The sequence below is a fragment of the Ostrea edulis genome, chromosome 9 (assembly GCF_947568905.1).
Source record: "Ostrea edulis chromosome 9, xbOstEdul1.1, whole genome shotgun sequence".
NCBI classification, from domain to species: domain Eukaryota; kingdom Metazoa; phylum Mollusca; class Bivalvia; order Ostreida; family Ostreidae; genus Ostrea; species Ostrea edulis.
In genome coordinates this window covers 34,274,885-34,299,056 of record NC_079172.1, presented here as the reverse complement: position 1 = coordinate 34,299,056, position 24,172 = coordinate 34,274,885, and the positions used below count along the sequence as shown (strand labels likewise).

The 24,172-nt window shown below is 37.2% G+C and overlaps 1 protein-coding gene across 1 annotated transcript; it reads right to left on the bottom strand.

Annotated features, from left to right (window-relative positions):
• Positions 1 to 638: 638 nt before the first annotated feature.
• Positions 639 to 1,635, bottom strand: LOC125658808 (uncharacterized). The gene is made up of 2 exons (XM_048890231.2): positions 1,539 to 1,635; positions 639 to 1,270 (listed from the first exon to the last, which is right to left on the bottom strand). The coding sequence occupies exons 1-2, from the start codon at positions 1,626 to 1,628 to the stop codon at positions 905 to 907; spliced, it is 456 nt and encodes a 151-aa protein (XP_048746188.2). The 5' UTR covers positions 1,629 to 1,635; the 3' UTR covers positions 639 to 904.
• Between the last annotated feature and the right edge of the window lie 22,537 nt (positions 1,636 to 24,172).

The following is a 24,172-nucleotide window of genomic DNA, read 5'->3' as shown; positions in this document are numbered from 1 at the left end:
TGACCAATCAGAACGGTTGTTCTTCCACTAGTTCGGTAAACTTACCAAAGCAGATTTCATATGTATACAGAATTATGGCGACGACATGAAGTGTGTTCGATATAAAACAGTTAACAAATGAACAGACAAACGTGTTGGCGCATTTGATGAGGGAAAATGCTTTTTCTTCAAAATAACAGACAGTGGGAAATCTCTGTGCCACCACGCGTTTCCAATGAAATAATGATAATTGTTGTGTTTTGGTAATAACCCCTCGTGTCTATCATGAAAGAACAAGTGGACATATTCATAAGAAATAAAGCATGATCTGTTTTGTCTTTTGTGGTATATAATTTCGGTGCATAAGGCACTCGTTTTCATGGCCTCAGCCATTATTGCTGTTTTACAAATTAAACGCAGCTGCGCTAGATCAAAACCTTCGTTTAAGTGAAGACTGAATTCTATTGGTCAAAGTATTACATCATTCTCTTCATGAATATTTATCGCCATGCATTCAAAAGTTATAGCCAAGGTCAAAGTTTTAGGCGGACAAACAGAATGAATGACAGACCAAAAACTATATGTAATTTCCGGAATATAAAAAAGGACACACACATTCAGACATGAACAACTATGTATATTAAATGAACAAAGCTCTAGTAAAACATAAATTTAACATCTGGAGACAATGACTGAAATTTGCGAGTAATGTCGAAAAAGATAAACTTGATAGTACAGTGTATGTTATATAGATATATTGTTTGAATGAGGTTTTATGTGGGTTGCTGCCATTACGTATATCACAGATGCTAGGACTATTCATCCATCTTGTATCCCGCCGTCTTACGTTTCTTTCATTTAATTTGCGTTCTCCGTTACGACGATCATCAGATCTCCTTCCGGTCCTCCACTCTTTTTATAGTTTTTAACACCCTCGTTTCAACGTTAGTCTATGCTTTCTTTCTGTTACACAGGTGTTCCAAAACGATAATGTATTGATCAAAACATGTCGGGCTTCTTCAGTTTTCAATAAATCTTCTATCTCTTTGTCTTGAATGCAAGGTCCATTCGAGTAGACCAATCCCGTGTTCTGTTTACAGGCTCCTGAATCATTAAAATTGGCCCATGATCTGTTTTTCCGTATTCTTTTACACTGGAGTCTCATGTTGGCTTGGTATAATAGACACATTGCATTTTGCGCATAGTTTTTATTCGTACTAACTCTTTCTATGGAATCAAGCATATCATGTGCAAAACTCAAATTGGCATATATTTCATGAATGAACCGAACCTGTGGGAAAAGGTAATGAAATAGAATAAACTACGGCTTTGCTGTTCATCCTTTGAAGAAAACGAAATGGAAAGTGTCCGTGTATAAGTAATACTGAAGCAGTGACGATAATATGAAAATATTGCTTACTGTATAAATCATAACTCAGATTCTGTCTTAATGGAAATGTGGCAAGAGTTCTACATGTGCAATGCTAACATTTAATCGTCTGTTTTACATGATAGCCTAACTGTTTTTAAATGTTTGAGAAGTTTTGCTATCCACTTACCTTCTTTTTTATTGGATAATCCGATTTGATGAGAGGGTTTGTGGCTAGCATCCCACATGGATTTGAGACATCTACCGTTACTCTGTTCATCCTCTCTGTCTATCAAATAGACCAGTACATTGAATTATATCAAAGATCATACACAACTTTCTTCAATAATATAAAATTTTTGTGACTTTCCATGCACAATGCACATACATCCTATCTTGTTTCTGCAGATCAAAAACAAAAGCATTATTAACCAATCTGCTTCAAAGCTATATGTAATCTATTGTGTTATTAGTTGGGTATGGCAAGTGAATTGTAAAGTCAACTCGTACATGTATCCCAGAGGACTCGATCGATCGATCGATCGAGAGAGAGAGAGAGAGAGAGAGAGAGAGAGATTACTGAGGTATTGTGGCAAAGAAGGGGATGGAAAGCTTTGGATCAACCGGGTATAAAACATGGGATCCCTGCAGTAGTAGTTACCAATACGTGATCTAACCACTGAGTTGTACGAAATGCGGTAATATTAATAAATGTGTAATTTAAACCTATTTCGGAAACCAAGAACTCTTCATAGGCAGGGAATGAAAATTCTGCCACCTTACATTTTGTGTAGGCTTGTATCGACCTTCGGTTGGTTATTGCCCACTTTTCTAGCCTTTGACTGGTCGCTACTAACTTTTTTATATTGAGGGCAGGCAGCTATTTTGTGTTATTTTACATGTACATGCTCTAGGGGTCAGCTTTCATGATATGATGCTTAATTGATATGTCCAATGTTTACTAGTCTCCTGAACATTTAATTGCACCTTTTACATAATAAATAACAACTTCTCAGTACAACTGGTGTTTGGTTATGCTTGCCAAAAGCAAAACAGTCTCCCTGGGTAGGTCGGTAAAGTTGGGAACATAAATAAAAATGCAAATGAATTAAGAAACTTCGCGTATGACCTTGAGGCCTCCTTTGCCGAGGTCAGCGACTAGATTGTAAGGACATTATGACATAATTCGCTACCATTTTTACTTGATACATTTCTGACTACGATGGAACATTGCGAAAGCCAACGTGACATTCATTTTGATAGCGGCAGTGCAAATAATGTTACACTGTGCACTAGGATTTGAATGATGCTGATGTCCTCCACTTATTAGTTTTATAAATTTTTTTAGGTATATTGCAAAAACGAAGAAAAACAATGAGAATTGACTCACCAATTTGATAAACAAGTTGTTAACTTCCTCAATAATGACATGTAAGTAGTTTGTTATGGGAAACATAGTGGTTACACTTAGCTGTGGAGTCGACTTTTCCTCCATTACATGGTGTGCAGGCATCAATCGCAAACGTCAACCGTACAGCGACGATTAAAACAGCAAGGGCTGGAATCACTACAAATAGAAATATTTTGCTAAAACTCAAGTAGATAACCGTCGAGTAACCCGGGTATGAGGTGTATGAAAGAAACCAATAGTTAACGGCATTTAATCAGAATATGCAAAATGACCTGAAACGATAACAGCACAGTAAAGTTATGCAATACATTAATCTTACCATTTGCCATGATATAGCATAGGATAATTTGAATCAGGTACATATAGGTACATATATATATAGTTAGAGATTTCAGGAAAACCATAGTCTGACTGAGTTTGACATAGTTGGGCATCCGTGAGGAGTGAGTTACAACTCTCCGTATTCTATCCGGAACCAAATTCCTCTCCAAAATCAGCATTAAACGCTTGAGCATTTCTTCTTTTTTCTCATCGTAAATTCTGTCAATCCCTTAAATGATGTAAAAATTTTAAGCATATTTTTAGCAGTTATTCGTAACATATCAATCTTATTGTTTAACGAAACATCAATCCCAGTTGACTAATTTGAGATGAAAGATATTAAAAAGTAATATCCGTGTTTTAAATGGTAGAGTGTTGGCCGAAAGCATTCAATGTCTTGGATGTTTAAAATATGTATTTAGGGCTACCTAAAAATAAAGCATGTTACGAATTCAACTTAAGTATATGGAGATAAGTACGATTTAGGGACTGGTCAATATTTATTGGGGGTTGGGACCGCTGCATTCCATATCACCTTTAAAAAACAACAACCCAAAACCATGTCCAATCTTCTAAGAATATATATAAAAAAAGTTACAGTCAGATGTGAAATAAAACAGTGTGTGTCCTATCTAATAAATAAATATATATGCATGTATGATTATACAACAATTTCAATTCATTGTCATTGTTAGAGATCATATACAGTAATTTGTCTAATGAAAATACAAATCTCATTATTTTAAACTTTTTTTTCTTTTGTTGAATTGTTGTTTTAAGTGCTAGTTTTTATACAAATCTCATTATTTTAAACTTTTTTTTCTTTTGTTGAATTGTTGTTTTAAGTGCTAGTTTTTATACAAATCTCATTATTTTAAACTTTTTTTTCTTTTGTTGAATTGTTGTTTTAAGTGCTAGTTTTTATACAAATCTCATTATTTTAAACTTTTTTTTCTTTTGTTGAATTGTTGTTTTAAGTGCTAGTTTTTATACAAATCTCATTATTTTAAACTTTTTTTTCTTTTGTTGAATTGTTGTTTTAAGTGCTAGTTTTTATACAAATCTCATTATTTTAAACTTTTTTTTCTTTTGTTGAATTGTTGTTTTAAGTGCTAGTTTTTATACAAATCTCATTATTTTAAACTTTTTTTTCTTTTGTTGAATTGTTGTTTTAAGTGCTAGTTTTTCTATCAAATTATTATAGATGTGTTTAGATTGGTCTCTATCCTTTAAGTTATGAACAACATGATATACTATTTTTTAAAATTTAATATGATTGAAATCCATACTCCCAAGAAAAACTTACATAATTATAATTTTTTTGCAGTTTTATTCACAGCTGAATATTTATTTTGGGATTTTTAATCATATGTTTGAATATTTAAAAAAAATTCAAAGGTCCAGTATTTATTGCAAATTTTCTCTAGTATATTCAACTTGGATATGAAATAAAGCATGCATACAATTCAGTATTATTGTTTGTAAGGCAATTAAGTTCTAGGATTTGAATTAAAAGTTTGAAATACTTTTTACATTTTTTTTCATTGCTACATTTGAAATGAAAACAATTGCTGTCTTTTCAGTGTTGAAAATAAAAGAAAAGGTTTGGAGTTCTATTAGTATGTAAGCCAAAACATGTGTCCTATCGCATTTTGCACTGACCCCAACTCCTAAATCAATAGTGACCGGTCCCCCTCACTACCTACTAAAGTTTTACTTACATAAATCTTAACCCGTTAACTGAAAGGTGAAGATAACGAACAGTGATTAATCTCACAACCCCTATATAATGAATGTAAAATATAGCGTTGGCAAAGACAGACCCCTGGAGAAAAAGTTAGATAAAGTATATCTCTTTGTTTCGTAATGAGCAGGTGAGATACTTGAATTTATCCAGTGAATAAAAATTGATTTCTTCACAGTTGTTATTTTTAAAGTGTGAAAATAACAACTGGGACTACTTGCCGCAATATTCATCCGCGGTAGATAAAATTGACTTCAGTTTACGTTAAATATAATTAATTTTTCATGTTTTTTTTTTATTTGAATACCCAAAATAAAATTGAACTAAAATTGTCTTCTTTTTAAAAAAAAAAATTGTATTCATCTTTATATATTGTGTATATTTCTTAAGGGAAAACCGGAAAAAAATCTAATTAACAGAAAATCAATGTTTTTGTTGAAGGATATAGAATTTATTTCACTCGTAAGACAGGATTTTTAAAAAATATATTTTCACGAGTGCATATATCATAATGACATTGCGTTTGATTGATTGATTGAATATTGTTTGACGTCCCTCTCGAGAATATTTCACTCATATGGAGACGTCACCACTGCTGGTGAAGGGTTGCAAAATTTAGGCCTATGCTCAGGGAGTGATTTTTATCGTGCCACACTTGCTGTGACACAGGACCTCGGTTTTTGCGGTCTCATCCGAAGGACCGCCCCATTTAGTCGCCTCTTACGACAAGCAAGGGGTACTGAGGACTTATTCTAACCCACGGGACTTGGCGATACTCTGATATTGTTTTATGTTAGTGGTCTACACATGGCGATACTTTGACAGAGTTCGTGGTGTAACATGGCAGTGCTTTGACAATGTCAGTGGTGTACATATGGCGATACTCTGACAGGATCCGCGGTGTACACATGCCGATACTTTGACAGGGTCCGTGGTGTACACATGGCGATACTTTGACAGAGTCCGTGGTGTAACATGACGGTGCTTTGACAGGGTCCGTGGCGTACACATGGCGATACTTTGACAAGGTCAGTGGTGTACACATGGCGGTGCTTTGACACTGTCCGTGGTGTACACATGGTGGTGCTTTGACACGGTATGTGGTGTAACATGGCGGTACTTTGGCAATGTCCGTGGTGTACACATGACGATACTTTGACAGGGTCCGTGGTGTACACATGGCGATACTTTGACAGGGTCTGTGGTGTACTCATGGCGGCGCTTTGACACTGTCCGTGGTGTACACATGGCGATACTTTGACAGGGTCTGTGGTGTACACATGGCGGTGCTTTGACAGGGTCCGTGGTGTATACATGACGATGCTTTGACAGGGTCCGTGGTGTACACATGGCGATGCTTTGACAGGGTCCGTGGTGTACACATGACGATGCTTTGACACTGTCCGTGGTGTACACATGACGGTGCTTTGACAGGGTCCGTGGTGTATACATGACGATGCTTTGACAGGGTCCGTGGTGTACACATGACGATGCTTTGACAATGTCTGTGGTGTACACATGACAGTGCTTTGACAGGGTCCGTGATGTACATATGGCGATACTTTGACAGGGTCTGTGGTGTAACATGGCGATGCTTTGACACTGTCCGTGGTGTACACATGGCGATACTTTGACAGGGTCTGTGGTGTACACATGGCGGTGCTTTGACAGGGTCCGTGGTGTACACATGGCGATGCTTTGACAGGGTCTGTGGTGTACACATGACGATGCTTTGACACTGTCCGTGGTGTACACATGGCGGTGCTTTGACAGGGTCCGTGGTGTACACATGACGATGCTTTGACAATGTCTGTGGTGTACACATGACGGTGCTTTGACAGGGTCCGTGATGTACATATGGCGATATTTGACAGGGTCTGTGGTGTAACATGGCGATGCTTTGACAATGCCAGTGGTGTAACATGGCGATGCTTTGACAGGGTCCGTGGTGTACACATGGCGATACTTTGACAGGGTCCGTGGTGTACACATGGCGGCACTTTGACACTGTCCGTGGTGTACACATGGCGATAATTTGACAGGGTCCGTGGTGTACACATGGCGATACTTTGACAGGGTCTGTGGTGTACACATGGCGGCGCTTTGACACTGTCCGTGGTGTACACATGGCGGTGCTTTGACAGGGTCCGTGGTGTATACATGATGATGGTTTGACAGGGTCCGTGATGTACACCTGACGATGCTTTGACACTGTCCGTGGTGTACACATGGCAGTGCTTTGACAGGGTCCGTGGTGTAACATGACGGTGCTTTGACACTGTCCGTGGTGTACACATGGCGGTGCTTTGACAGGGTCCGTGGTGTACACATGACGATGCTTTGACAATGTCTGTGGTGTACACATGACGGTGCTTTGACAGGGTCCGTGATGTACATATGGCGATACTTTGACAGGGTCTGTGGTGTAACATGGCGATGCTTTGACAATGCCAGTGGTGTAACATGGCGATGCTTTGACAGGGTCCGTGGTGTACACATGGCGATACTTTGACAGGGTCCGTGGTGTAACATGGCGATGCTTTGACAGGGTCCGTGGTGTACACATGGCGGCACTTTGACACTGTCCGTGGTGTACACATGGCGATACTTTGACAGGGTCCGTGGTGTACACATGGCGATACTTTGACAGGGTCTGTGGTGTACACATGGCGGCGCTTTGACACTGTCCGTGGTGTACACATGGCGGTGCTTTGACAGGGTCCGTGGTGTATACATGATGATGGTTTGACAGGGTCCGTGGTGTACACCTGACGATGCTTTGACACTGTCCGTGGTGTACACATGGCGGTGCTTTGACAGGGTCCGTGGTGTAACATGACGGTGCTTTGACAGGGTCCGTGGTGTACATATGGAGATACTTTGACAGGGTCCGTGGTGTACACATGGCGATACTTTGACAGGGTCTGTGGTGTACACATGGCGGCGCTTTGACACTGTCCGTGGTGTACACATGGCGGTGCTTTGACAGGGTCCGTGGTGTATACATGATGAGGGTTTGACAGGGTCCGTGGTGTACACCTGACGATGCTTTGACACTGTCCGTGGTGTACACATGGCGGTGCTTTGACAGGGTCCGTGGTGTAACATGACGGTGCTTTGACAGGGTCCGTGGTGTACATATGGAGATACTTTGACAGGATCTGTGGTGTACACATGACTATGCTTTGACAGGGTCTCGTATTGTTTAATATATTAAGGGTGGTTATTAACGTATCTTACAGCGAGATTTCATGAATGAGTTAACAAATAAATTGAAAATTATACGAACAAACTATCTAAATGTCATTTGCTCCATGACTGCATACAACGCAAACATGTGTCGAAAGTGTGCGTGTGGTGACGATACCGTGGTCTCAGTTTTCCTTTTTGTAGCTTGAAAAAACCAAAGTGTAACGTTTGTGGAACAGAGGTCGTAAGCTCTGGTGGTACAAGTAATTTAACAACACATTTGCGATGACATCATACATGTAAAGCTAACTGTCAGAAAAATGGCGAGAAGTCTATCGATGAATGATGTATATAGTGATCAGAGTCGAACGTGATCTGCAGTCACAATTTTTGTATGAAGAAATATATGAACAAATAAATGAAGTTATAATTCATTTGTGCAGATTCATCCTGAAAATAATTTCCTCTGCTGCCTTGGACTTAGAGCGGGATATATTTTATCAGCAATTAGGGTTTGACAGAGAATATGGATGTCCTTGTTTTCATAAAGAGAAAAATATGTTAATAATATTGATAAAAGCAAATTAATAGATAATAATTTCATGCACAATTGTTTTATGATAGATTAATTCAAGCTAACACTGTATGCAAATGAAACAAAAAGAATAGGTGAAGCTTTATTTTTTTATTTTTTAATCCTCAAAATTAAGTGTAAATGTACTTATATTGTATCGTCAATACGTATCGCATAATATCGTCTCTCTGTATTGCAATACGTATCGTATCGAAATTTTCCAAAACGATACCCAGTCCTAGTAAAAATAATCAAAATGAAATAAAATAAACAAAAAAATTAAGAAAGCCAACAAATAAAATTCCTTCTATAGGTGCAATATCACATGAGTAATGTTTTAATCAATTTTAAGGTATTTGAGATTTTAAGTAAATCGGGTATTTGGTGCGTTCATTCATTAAAATGGCAGATCTTGTCAACAGTTGATGCTGCTGAGGAAAAAATGAGCCGTGTAACGTCTACACGAAGATTATTATTCAGGTATGAGGAAGTAAGTAGCGTATTTTAATTGATAGATCTGAAATCTTCCACACTAGTCTGAATTTCGCTTCTCTCATAGGCAAAACAAAAAACAAAACAAAAAACACCACCCAGTGACCTGGACCGCTAAATGTCCAAGTAAAAATAAACAGGTAAAATCGAGAGAACGATGACGTATATATCTGGGGTATTTTTTAGAATCTGTGGCTTGAAATGTGGCGTGCAAGTAATTAAAACATTAATCTATGCAAGAAGACCGACAAATTACCCATACTGCACCTAGTTTCTGATTGTTTAGGCATTTGAAGCGAGTGGTTTTTTTTTTATCTGGTTCAGAGTTAGACCCCTTTCCATATTTATGGTATCACCGAGTTCGGGCCCAAACAGGCTTAGCCCCTGTGTTACGTTATATTTCATAGCTTTTCTCTCAGATAGTTCTAATCGTCACCTGCTGTAGGTGAAGCGCCACAAATTTTAACTGATACTTGGTGCTCAAGGTCATATCAGTGCTAACCCCTACCGCAATATGGTATCTGTGCCGCGATTCTTGCTTTTAAATGCCCAAGATTTGTTGAAACATCAAGAACTGTCTTTTTTTTTTTTTTTTTTTTTTTACGTCTTATATCAAAGGTGTAAACCTTAAAAGATTCACTATCATCCTAATAGCATTGAATTAACTTGATGATTTTATTTACAAGCTAATTATTAAATAATGCATGGACGCTTTCCATCAATCCAGCTAAAAAAAAAAGTAATTAAGACGAGAGAAAGTAATGATGAAAATGGTACTGAGAATTTTAATATTTTGATAATTTATACCTACATGTTCAATTTTCATCAATCTAACCGTGCTTTGTAGCATGGCCTTGGGATTTTGTGAGAACCCCCTATTCTAAGAATTTCAATCCATCCCCTAAATACACTACAAATGAGATGTTACTCGAAAGAAATTCGAGGAATGTTGCTTTCCTTTTAGGTATCTTTTGCATGCATCACTTATGAATTTGTCGCCCAGTTAAATTCCTGATGGATCTTTTTAAACATGTACACTTAGGACTTATCGTTTATTATCTTCCAAATCAATAGAAAGTTTTAATACCCCGAAATAATGTTGACATGAATCACTTTAAAGATAGGGACCGGCAACTACAATTAGGATTAATGTTCAAACACCATGTCGATATATTTTCCCAGGACGACAGACGGAATTCTTTCTTGATCGTTTATTGGTGAGAGTTCTTAATTGTGCCAGCGCTTGTCAACACGGGTCTTCGGTTTACAAGGTGTTATTCGAAAGACCACAATTGTAATTTCAAAATGCCAAACATTTGGGGAAGGAGCATCACTACCTTTCATTTTAGGGAAATGGGTCCGGGGTTATTACGATTAGGGTTCATGCGACAACGTTTGGACTCGCGACCTCCCTGACTCGCAGAACATGTTTTTTTGGGGGTGTCTTTTATAGTATATCTGTTATCAACAAGAGTTTTGCAAAGTTGGCAAGTCCACTCGCAATGAGTGTATACACGGTTTTTCTACATAGTCCCGTGGCGACCGTGACCTTAAACCCCAAAGTCAATAGAGTTCTTCCTCTCTTGATAGTGTATACAAGGTTTTTATACGTCCGTCATTAGACCGGACTTACACGTATTATGTTATGGCGTTGTCCGTGCGTCTGTCCCACTAGCCGTCCGTCCCGGGTCATGTTTTCAGGATTTTTTTCCATAATGGATGCATGTACAACTTTGAAATTTGGTCACAATATCTCACTCAAGAATTGTAAGAGTCAGATTGCATTTCTGTTGGATTTGTCCGTCCTTGACCTACTTTAGGGCTATAAGTAGGTCAAACAGTTTTCCGGACTTTTATTCGTTAGATACAGATATTGCCCTGAAATGTATACATAAGCTTCCTTTCAGAGGAATACAAGTTCAGTTTGCATTTCAGCTGGATTGATCCGTCCGTCCATGACTTACATCAGGACTAAAAGTAGGTCAAACAGTTTTCCGGACTTTTTTTCATTATGGATACAGATATTGCCCTGAAATTAGTCAAAGGCTTCCTCTTGGAGGAATACAAATTCAGTTTGCATTTCTGCTGGATTGGTCCATCCTTGACCTACTTTTGGACTAAAAATAGGTCAAACAGTTTTCCAGGCTTTTTTTTTTCATTACGGATACAGAAACTGCCGTGATACTTAGTCATAGGCTTCCCCCCGGAAGAATAAAAGTTCATTTTGCATTTCAGCTGGATTGGTCCATCCTTGACCTACTTTTTGGAAAAAGTAGGTCAAACAGTTTTGCAGGCTTTTTTTCATTACAAATATAAATATTGCCCTGATATTTAGTGAAAGGCGTCCTTTCATAGGAATACAAATTCAGTTCGCATTCTAACTGGATTGGTCCATTCTTGACCTACTTTTGGACTAACAAGAGGTACTGTGAGCAATGCTCACTAAGAATACCCCCCCCCCCCCCGCTTACCCCCAATCTCCCAAAGGGTGTTGTTAATAGGTATAAATTACCTCTTTCCTGAGTGTAAAAATATGGTATGTCTTTGTAGAAGAAAATGGAAGATATAGTCCGAGCACAAATCCATGGCATAAACCTATAATTTTGACCTTGAGATCAAAGGTCAAGGTCATAAAGAGGTCAAGAATGTACATGACACATCGTATCATGGTGATACACTCATGTGTCAAATATGGTATGCCTATGTCAAAGAACAAAGAAGTCATGGCCCTGGCACGAATTCATTGTAAAAACCTTTAATTTTGACCTTGAGGTCAAGGTCATATGGAGGTCATGAAGGTACATGACACATCGTCTCATGGTGATACACTCATGTCTCAAATATGGTATGCTATGTCAAAGAACAAAGTTATGGCCCAGACACGAATCCATTGTAAAAAACCTTTAATGTTGACCTTGAGGTCAAGGTTCAAGGTCATATAGAGGTCATGAAGGTACTCGACACATAGTCTCATGGTGATCCACCTGTGTGCCAAATATGGTATGCCTAAGTCAAAGAACAAAGAAGTTATGGCCCGGACACGAATCTGCACGGACGGACAGACGGACGGACAGACAGACAGAGTGAATCCTATATACCCCCCTGAACTTCGTTCGGGGGGTATAAAATAGGTCAGACAGTTTTCCGGGCTTTTTTTCATTATGGATACAGATATTGCCCTGCTATTTAGTGAAAGGCTTCCTCTAAGAGGAACACAAGTTCAGTGAACATTTCAGATAGATTGGTCCATCCTTGACCTACTTTTGGACTAAAAATAGATCAGACAGTTGTCCGGGCTTTTTTTCATTATGGATACAGATATTACCCCGATATTTAATCAAAAGCTTCCTCTTAAAGGAATACCAGTTCAGTTTGCATTTCAGCTAGACTGGTCCATTCTTGACCTACTTTTGGACTAAAAATAGGTCAGACAGTTTTCCATGCTTTTTTCATTATGGATAGATATTGCCCTGATATTTAGTCAAAGGCTTCCTCTCAGAGGAATACAAGTTCAGTTTACATTCAGCTAGATTGGTCCATCCTTGACCTACCTTTGGACTACAAATAGGTCAGACAGTTTTCCGGGCTTTTTTCATTATGGATACAGATACTGCCCTGATATTCATTCAGTCAAATCCTTTCTCTCGGGGGAAGGCAAGTGCAGTTGGCATTTCAGCTGGATTGGCGCACTATGACCTACTGTACTTTAGGGGTAGAAGTAGGCCAGTTTTCCTGATTTTTTTTTTTGGGGGGGGGGGGGTATTGTCACAGGCATTGTGGTATTTGCTCTGAAATTTAGTCACAACCTCCCTTTCAGAAAAATATATAATCAGTTCACATTTCAACTTAATTGGTGGACCATGACCTAGTTCAGGGGTAAAAGTAGACTAAATAGTTTCCTGGACTTTTAATCATCATAGATATTGCTCCGACATTTTGTTTCAGCCTCACTCTCAGAGAAATACATAATCAGTTCACATGTTAGATGGTTTGGTGCACCATGATCCACTTTAAGGCTTTTCTATTCAGAATGTGTGTTGTATCAATTCAGAGTGCACAATATGCTTCCAGGTTGAATTTCACTGTCCGACGGGTGTATATTATACCGTTTGCGGTACTCTTGTTCTATATAGTCCCATAATGACCTTGAACATTTTAACCCCAAAATCAATAGGGTTCTTCCTCTCTTGATGATAAAGTTACATGTGAAGTATCACATCCAATTTCGCCCCATAACTGACTTGAATTTTGTAATAGCTCATATAACAAGTTTGGGGAAGGATTATTTTTAGGTCAGCTATGGCGTAAACCGTGATATGCAAATACTTGCTAAGTACCAGTTAACCTCGGGATCTTTGTGTTCTCGGGCTGAACGGAGTATCCCTTTCTCGTTCAACCTGTACAAATGAAAGGGAAGACTTCAAGAGACAAAGTTCTGTTCAGCTACCCTTTTATTAAAGAAACATTTCATCATTATATTTATTGATTACAATCCATATTACAGAGTATACAATAATAATTACAAACATTATTAGATACGTTCACACAAAATTTAACGAAGCCATCTGGAGAATTAAAAAGTTATTTCAGAAATGCGCAATTATACTTAATATCTTACCTGTACAAATGAAAGGGCAGAGACAAAGTTCTGTTCAGCTACTGAAGAACTCTGACTCTGTCCCTCACATGTATACCCCCGTACACCCTTCAACATTCCTGACCATATTTGTCATATCTTAAAAATCAGCACTATTGACATTGGCTTTTAATTCAAACTCAAAGCCAACACAATTATTTCCTTGAAAAATCTATAACTTAGCGTTGCATACTCAACTTCACTTCTATGTTTTTTGTATAATCTTTAATTTCTTGTTTCTCGTAAATAATATATACAAATGCTTGACTTCTGGTGACTTATTTGTTATAATCCGATTGGTTATATATAATTATACGTTTCCTCTGGCCAAAATCACTTTCACCCTCATCACCTTGCAAACAAGCTATAAACAATATCACGGTGAAGAGTTCGTACACTTTTGTTTAGCATCTTACTGTTGTTTTTGTTTCCCATTATTTTGCCAATGTCCATTCATTCATGATCCTTCTCCCATAATTCAGAATTCTATCATCTTGTTTTATACATTGCAAATTTCGCTAGGAAAGAAGTATGAAATCAATTGAGTAAAACCTGTAGTGTGTCTACGAGCTCAGTGTTACACACACACTCTCATCAAAAATGGAGGGTCTTGTCGCGGCAAGCGTTGGTACATTAAATAACCCTCACTTCTACGATCCTCCCCGCTATACACAGGTCTAAATTATTGGTACTTCACGTACAGCTGGTGACGGTTTAATATCAGTGAAAAATTCTCGACGGAACGTAAAACAAACAACCAACCACGAACGATGACTTTACTATATCCCCTCCCGTGATGAATTGTGAGGGAATAAATGAATTGCGAGGGAATAAATGAATTGCGAAGAAGGTCACGGTAGGTGTTGGAACAATAAGGAACCTCCACTTTACAGCCCTTAGCGCCATACATAGATCTAAATTTGTGATAAATCACGTCAAGCTGATGATTGAAACATTATTGAATAGGACATACGGGAGCATGTTTATTCATATTTATGTACCCAATATTCCATTATCAGTTTTTAAATCGAGGCAAGCCATTGAGAAACAAGTTGATGGTCCAGGGTATTCAACAGTCTCGTTTAAAGTCAGCATTTCGCAAATTATATGGTCGTTATAACGTTCTAGTTTACCAATACAACCTATCATTGGGTTAAATGCTGTCTGACGTGTTTCATACCGATTGTTAGGCCGTTCGTGGCACACTGATTTTGACTACTTATAACTCCGTTTTTAATTTTTTTTAAATCGAGGTAAGCTACTGACAAACAAGTTGATGGTACAGGGGTTTCAACAGTCTCGATTGAAATCAGCATTTCGTAAATTCTATGGTCGTTATAACGATCTAGTTGGTCAATATAACCTAGCATTGGGTCAAATGCTGTCTCATGTGTTTCATACCGATTGTTAAGCCGTTCTTGGCACACTGATTTTGACTGCGGATAACTCAATTTTGACTGCGGATAACTCCGTTTACCTGACCAGGATATAGATCCGTTTAATATCTTATTAGAATATAGGGCTCATGGCGGGTGTGACCGGTCGACAGGGGATGGTTGCTCCTCCTAGGCACCTGATCCCACCTCTGGTGTGTCCAGGAGTCCATGTTTGCCCAACTATCTATTTTGTATTGCTTGTAGGAGTTATGAGATTGATCACTGTTCGTTCTCTTCACCGTTTTGTAAACAACCAGATAGATAATAAAATAAACAAGCTATTGAAGAATCTTGTCTGATAGAATTTCTCGTAGGATCATTTAAAACGCCCGGTGGCGTTCGCACCCTAAAGAACCAAGAATGTAGAGATATCTACAAAGAAATAATATATTAGAGAGATATCTACCTTTAAATCTACCTGTAAAATAGTACATATATATCTACATGAATAATTCAGGACATCTACCTGTAACATTTTACAGATATATCTATCTTTAATTCTACCTGTATCAAGAATAGTACAGGGATGTCTACCTTTGAAATAGAACAGAATATTTACCTGTAAAAAGGTACAAATATAACTCTTTGTAAAATAGTGTAGCATTGTTGAATTATGAAAGGAAAGTGTACGTTAATTACCGATCATTGCATGGAATATGTAATTTACATTGTTCAATGTTTTACTTATCTGGTTTTCAATTTTTCAAAAAAATGCATATATTCATTTAGTGTAAACTTTCATTGTCGTGTGAGGATGGAAGAAGTGCTCATTGTATTCTAAATTATTCTATGAAAATTACTTTTTACAAAAAACCATATCACATGAAGGACTACTTGACAAACCACATGACCTGGATCCTTAAAGCATAACACCTAAACAATTGAATCCATTTTACTTCATCAAATACATTTGTACACTTTGGTATAGATACATGATAACAGACTGTATATAAATCCACGAACCCTTAACAGACATTTTTGTACATGCTCAGTTTCTTGTTAGTGTGTTTGATTTTGCATTTTTAAAAAGTGTTTTAACCAATTTTGAACAACGAACAAGTTGTTGATGGTGCACTTTGATGTAATCTTTAGAACTGGATGGTAGTGTTGAACATGTCCCGGTGTGTGGCTTTTGCACTGCATCTTATTACATTCAGTCAGCAGAACGTTAATATTCATAATAGATGTCATAATACTACTGGCTATAAACAAAGAAAAATCCTGCATAACTTCTCCGCGCTCTATTTTCAGCAGTTCCTCTTTTTGCAAAAATAGCATGAAGCGTTCAACTTCCTGAATAACACGTGGTATTTGATTCAAACCAATCTGAAAACATTAAGAAAATACGGTACAGTATATGCAGATATACATTGTCGAGGTTGTCAAACTTCACATTTTCCTTGGGATGAGACTTTCATACACAAATTTTCACCCCAAAAAGCTATAAAGAATTCTAAATATTCAATACAATTTTCCTAACATAAAAAAGACTTAAGCTTAAGTTGTATATAGGTATATTATACAAGAGATAGAAATAGAGCAATTTTCAGCACAACACAATGTACTGCAATTTTCTGATGGATCCCTATTCCTTTAAAGACGAAAATTTATTCTTTTCCCTTTTTTCATTCCTGTCCATTTGATGTGGTCTAATATAGTGTCCATTTTTATCAATAAACTAAAATTCCACCCATTAACTTAATGTTGATTAGGTACAAATGGACATCTGATATGTTTGGAGTTATGATGAAGTTTCCTGAAAAAAAAGGCTGGTTTGGGCTGATTAAACTCCCTTCTATTCAAAAGTTATAATTACGTTCGATTCATGAATCTTATTGCATTTTCTTCTTGGAGACTCGTTCCAATTTCGCATTTCATGGGAAGTTTCAATCTACAGAGCTACATACATGTAGCAACAACACCTTACTGGAGGCGGACCCCCGACGTGTCATGAATTTACTTTTGGCGCGAAATAAACGGAAATTTGGTCAAAAACGAGTCATGACCACACTTCATTAAATCTGAACACAAATACCTTCTTCTTATGTTGGTGTGCTGTACACATTTTCATTGATCCTCGGTAGACCGCAGGAAGGTTATCACGTTCCTTCTGAAAATACATTTCAAAATTTTCGTCTGAAATATGTGTACCATGAAAGATGGATAAAACGTCGATCAGACGGCATTAAACGTAATATGCAAGGTGAAGATAACGAACAGTGATCGATCTCATAACTCCTATAAGCAATACAAATTAGAGAGTTGGGCAAACACGGACCCCTTGATATACCAGAGGTAGGGCCAGGTGCTTAGGAGGAGTAACCATCCCTGTCGACTAGTCACACCCGCCGTGAGCCCTATATCTTGATCAGGTAGACGGAGTTATCCGTAGTCAAAATCAGTGTGTCATGAAGGCCTAACAATCGGTATGAAACACGTCGGCAGCATTTGACCCAATGATGGGTTGTTTTGGCAAACTAGATCGTTATGACGACCATAAAATTTGCGAATTTGTGACTTTAAACGAGACTGTTGGAACCCCTGTACCACCAACTTGTTTGTCAGCAGACGGCTTCGATTTAGATAGACAATATAGTTTTAATTATTTTGTAAGTGTGTGAAACATGTCTGTGACACTATGAATAATGTTATACGTCTTAATTCCAATATGCTACGAATTTACGACGATTATTACTATCACTTAACAACATCAAATAAGTCACTATTTATTAACAGACTTTTATGAAACCCCTTACAAACAACGATAAATTGCTGGGTCCAATAAGTGTTCTACTATTTGCTCCTCACGAAAATATTAACAGCTGTGAAGGAGAAACTTCAAACTTCCTGTGCGACTACATATGCCAGAAGTGGTGTTAATCAAATGTGGATTAAAAAAAAAATATTCTAAAGAACTTTGAGTAAATTTGAAATCGCAAAACTTTTCCCAAATCAACAACATCAAAGCGAAATAAATGTCTTTTCAACACTTCACACGACCATTCCTGACGATAAATTAAAGACTAGACTTTTTGACATCATAGACAGTTGCTTCTTAAACAAAAATGGAAAACGGAAATATTCATATCTAGTGATAAGTCATCCAAAAAATTACTAGTGTTAAACACCACTCTGATTCCACGCACAAGTACTCGGAAGTTGAAATAAAAAGAAATATGCTGGAGTTGACTCACTGACAATATTTTCGTAGTCTTCGGTGTTCAAGTCTTCCAACAGTCTGTTGAAATTCCCATGGACATTAATTGTGCTCCTTTGTTAGCTGACTTGTTTTTGTATTCTCATGAAGCAGAATTTATCCAAAAAATTCTACGTGAGAAGAAAAAATCTCTTGTGACCTTCACTTTGATATTTAGGTATATCGACGACGTATTATCTATTCACAATAATAGGTTTCAATCTTTAGTCGATTCGATATTATACCGCTGCAGTGGTCTAGAGGTAGAGAGTTCGCCTCGCATGCGGAAGGTCGGGGTTCGAATCCCGGCCGCGACAGACCTCTAAGTCGTTAAAATATGTAGCGACAGTTCCATCTATAAACGCTCGGCATCATGTGTGAATGTCACGTGTCCTCTGCGATAACCTCAAAAACGGATGTCCTGTGTCACATTATGTGTGGCACGCTTAAGAACCCTCATTGCTCAATGGCCGTAATCGCCGAGCATAGACCTAAATTTGAAACCTTTCACCGATCTTGGTGACGCCTCCATATGAGTGAAAATTCTCGAGGGTCGTTAAACAAGATTCAATCAATCAAACGATTCAATATATCCCTGTAAACTCAAATAAAAGACACCACAGAGTTGTCCACTTCTGCTTCATACTTAGATATTTCATTGAGAGTAGACAATAACGACAAACTTAACAATTCGACTTAATGACAAACGCGATGATTTCAACTTCTCCATCGTTACCTTTCCATATTGATGTAGCAATATTCCAATATCACTTGATCTCTCTTAATTGGGTCGAAACACAAGAGCTTGTTCTGCTTATAATCAGTTTTTAAATCGAGGCAGGCTACTGGCACACAAGTTCATGGCGTAGGGGTTTCAATAGTTTCGTTTAAAGTCAGTATTTCGCAAATTCTATGGTCGTTATGACGATCTAGTTTGCCAATACAACCTATCATTGGGGCAAATGCTGTCTGACATGTTTCGCACCGATTGTTAGACCGTTTTTGGCACATTGAATTTGACTACGGATAACTCCGTTTATCTTATTAGAATATAGGGCTCACGGCGGGTGTGACCGGTCGACAGGAGATGCTTACTCCTCCTAGGCACCTGATCCTACCTCTGGTTACCCAACTCTCTAATGTGTATATAGAAGCTGTGGGATTGATCACTGTTAGTTATATTCGCCTTTCATTTCGTTTACAACTGTATAGTCAAGAAAACCATTAAATTAAAAGCACTGTGATGAAATCTCAAAGAAATTAAAGTAACTCACTATTTTGCGAAGCAGAATAGATATCGATCGGTGTAGCAACGTGACGTCGTCACGGATAACTTTGCAGGAAGAAGCAGATTTCTGCAGAGGTACCGCTGCCATAGGGCTGGCAAACATACACGCCACTGAAACAAAGTCAATCAGTAAGTTGTTTTCGGAAAAACATTCGTTTTTACTTCAATTTTGTCAAGGGGGATGCTACATCAGACACATTTGATATGGATGAAAAGGGGAGGATACATGTATGTACAATATTTTGAAACTGAAAAAAACTTTAACATTTACTTCATTTATCACACTGTATTATCAGATATGAAATATGGTCGTTAGACATTGATATATTTCATATCTAATAAATGGATGGTGGGATGTTTTTGTAATTATGGTTTCATTTTGAAGGGTTTATCAAATAAAAATAATTCACCATTGGAATTTTCAAAATTTTGTTTAATGCTGGATTTATTTCACCTAGAATTTAACATTGAAGTCTATGGGAAGAGCATGTTTTTATTAAAATATCTTCAAAAGAAATTATATTTTTATACAAATCTCTTGGCAGAAAGTTGCATCAAGGATTTATCTAGGTTGTTTATACTACAGGTAAAGGGTACCCTTTCCCCTTTGGCAACAAATGGATATTTCCTCTTTCACAGATTAAAAAAATCCCCTTCCTTTGTAGAAACTTCACAAATTGTATGAGAATTTTTAACACAAATCATTTTTATATATTCTAAGTCGTTTGTCAGACTTACACTATAAATCAAATGAGTAATCAATCAATTTATATGGCTGTTATAATCTGTGGATATTATATTCCGTGGATGTCCCCAACCCCCATCCCCTGGAAGCTCATGACTGCATTCTCAAAAATTCCCCTTACATGTGAAATGGGTAGTAACATTTAAATGCTGGATAAACCCTGTACATACACTATCTCTTGATGAAAATATGAAATAAAATTGATCATTTACCACACATATTTTTTAGAAAATTAGATTTTTCTTATTTTTACAAAGGGCACATAAAACAAATGGCACATATTCCCGTGGGAATCCGGGTTAGAATAGGTTCCCAGTACCCCTTGCTTGTCGTAAGAGGCGACTAAATAGGGCGGTCCTTCGAATGAGACCTCAAAAACCGAGGTCCCGTGTCACAGCAGGTGTGGCACGATAAAGATTCCTCCCTGCTCAAAGGCCATAAGCGCCGAGCGTATACCTAATTTTCAGCCCTTCTCCGGCATTGGTGACGTCTCCATATGAGTGAAATATTCTCGAGAAGGACATTAAACAGTATTCAATCAATCAATCAAAGGCACATAACTCTTCAAAAAGCCTCTAGTGCTAAAAGGCCAGCTTCTAACCATTTACCGGTCATGTAAATTTCATCTACTTCACTTTCAACATTATCTAACAATAAAACGTTTTGTTGATTTGAATCCTTCAAAATTGTTCATTATCCTTTCCTATACATTGAATACCTTAATTAAAGAAAACAAGTTTAAAGCGGGTTAAAGATTCCAATATGTCAACCATTTAGACAATAAAAAAATCTTTAAACGAAGCTTTCATTGAATGCAATTGTTGGATCATGAGCTATGTATATTAAGTTAGGAAACTAATTATACCTATAATTCTGCATTGTATTCAGCAGAATTATAATATGATATTGATGATTTGGGGGTATAAGACTATAGATTTCACAAGTGACGATATTTGAGAATATTTAGTATTAGTTCGTCACTATGTCTACTTACGGATAATGAGTGCAGCGTTCATCGTAGTCGTCAGCAATGTCCAGGGTCTTGAAACTGGGCCCACTTTTATACTAAGTTTTACTTCAAAGAATTCACTCCTTACAAGAAATTTGTATAATGTGTACGCTGAAATTTGAGTTTTTGACAGATGTATTACGTTGTGTAATACTATAATGTTTCTATATTTCTAAGTACAGGCATGTCCACACCATTGGAATGTGTGAATTTTGGAAATTTGTGATTTTCCGTGAGAATTGTTCTTGAGCACTTTCATGTAATAGTAGAAGAATACTATAATGTTTCTATATTTCTAAGTACAGGCATGTCCACACCATTGGAATGTGTGAATTTTGGAAATTTGTGATTTTCCGTGAGAATTGTACTTGATCACTTTCATGTAATAGTAGATGATTTTGGAAACACGAGACGTTGTATCCTCATTTCACATACGCCAGCGATCCGTGTCGACATTCGAGGACCATTCAATGCGGCAGTTCTTGATGCGCTATGTGATGAAACATAAATCTACCGTACTCATCTCTCTAGACATTCATTGAACTGGGAAAATAATATATATTGCAACACAAAGAATCCCCCCTAAGCACACAATACTGTAATAAAAACATAACTCCTCAAACTAACTTCACGTGTAATTTTCGGTAACCCAGTCCTTACATGAAACGACAAAGTGACGGGGGTGCATTCATTTGACGATTTTGAAACTAGTGTTGCCATGATACAGGTATTTCTGTCAAATATTAAAAATTGCAATAAGTTTTTGATAAGAAATCAATGTTAAAGATTTGAATTGAAATCATCATGTTATGATTGGCATGAGATTAAGTAAGAGAGATATAAAAAGATACATGTAGCAGAATTCTCAAAGAATTGATATCTCTTAGAATTCTTATGCGTTACAGGCATGGGCAAAAATAAATCGTACGATATCTAAAACTTTACGTCGGGTATAAGTAGAGCTCGTGTACTGTCTGTAGCTTGAAATTCACGATTTCCTGTCGAATTTATAATTACATGTGGGTGTTTCCGCTCCGTTTTGATTTGGCTGTTTTTGATATCCATTTTGTATAGATATCGTAGCTCATAATCACTGCCATTTATTTTCACGATTATTCTACAGTACAAAGCGCGAAAATAAAGCTACAGGAAAAGACGGTCGAGTGCAGCAATTTTGACACATCTAGACCTATATGCAAGACACTCAGGATTTGTGAGTTGTGGGATACATCAAGACCTGATCTACTCAAGCTTTGATGGGTGTGACACATCTAGGCCTGCTACGCTCAACCTTTGTGAGTGTGGGGCACACACGCATTATTTGTGAGTGGCGGAGCACATCTAGACCTGATACAATAATGATTAGGTGGTGGGGCACATCTAGGCTTAAAACCCTCAACATAGATGATTAAAAATAAATTCGGTATAAATATTTAAAAATCACAATGTATGCTTATTGGCACATCTTAAAGGCTACAAAAAATACCGAATGTTGAATATCGATTTTATTGGTGTACTTTACTACGTAGATGATAATCTATTGTGTAGCTACATGCAATACTTTAATAGATAGCACTTTATTATGTAGCTACATATAACATTCTATTATGACACAATACTTTATAATAATTTATTATGTAAATAACAATTTATTATCGGATATGCATGTACATTTAGAGTTAATGTCAAAATAATATTACAAGAAAAATTGTCATGCAAAACAACAATTATTAAAATAATTGTATTTATGGTTTAAATGTGTATTTTTATGTTTTCAAGGTGATTTTTGTAACATACATTTAAGATTTGTTTCTATTCTCCCAAACTCAATTAGTGAAACTTGAAGGTTCCTTATCGAGAGTACCAACCCCACCCGAAATCCCAGAAACGCACGTGTTTCCAATTATAGCTTGGATTTTGTCCTCTATTGGAGTGATTTCTACTTCTCTGGGCAGGGGGCCACCTCCCTTTTCGTATCGCTCGTTATGCAGCTCCATTTCTTTTTTAGCTCATCAACTGTCCTTTCATGGGAGGGATTAACTGCGTTTACCTTTGCTGTAATTTCTTCCCATTGTCTTTTTTAGCTGAATTTGTAACGCTGTTCTGTTTGTGAATAACGCTTCTTTTCTTTTTTCTGCCTCCTTAAATAAATCTTCTATTTCTGCCTTTGAGATATTAGGATTTCTTTTTGACTTCGACATGTTTTCTTTTCGAGCATGGCATGGGTTGTGTGGCTCGATTTATTCGTTGAATTGGATAGTGAGTTGAACAATAAATTCATTGAAACATGACAGACCGTCAGTTATTGGAAATGTGTTGATTTTCTACATGTAGTTGCAATATCGGGCTGAAACAGGTGACAGCCCCCCCCCCCCCCCCCCCCCCCCTGTGAAACTATGTACCAATGTCAAACTTAATTGTTTGTAGTGTGTATCTAATAAGGTTTTATTTCGATTATCATTTTTTAATGATTAATTTACGCAAGCCATTCATTCACTACCGGTATTTAAACTGTAAATTCAAAATCTGAAAACACTGATTGTCTGTTTTGATATACACATATTTGAGATATATCTTAGGTCGACATGTTTAAGAATGTAAATACGGCATCAAGGTCACGTGGGTGTGTGATTTTAAAATTCGGACAGAATTTATTGTTATCGCTTTCTCACATGTATGTACAATTGCAGAGTTAGAGTATGTATTGAAGAACAATGGCGCCCAGGGTTTCAATAAGAGATCCGAAACTGGTACGAATTGATAGTATATGTAATACTAATTCT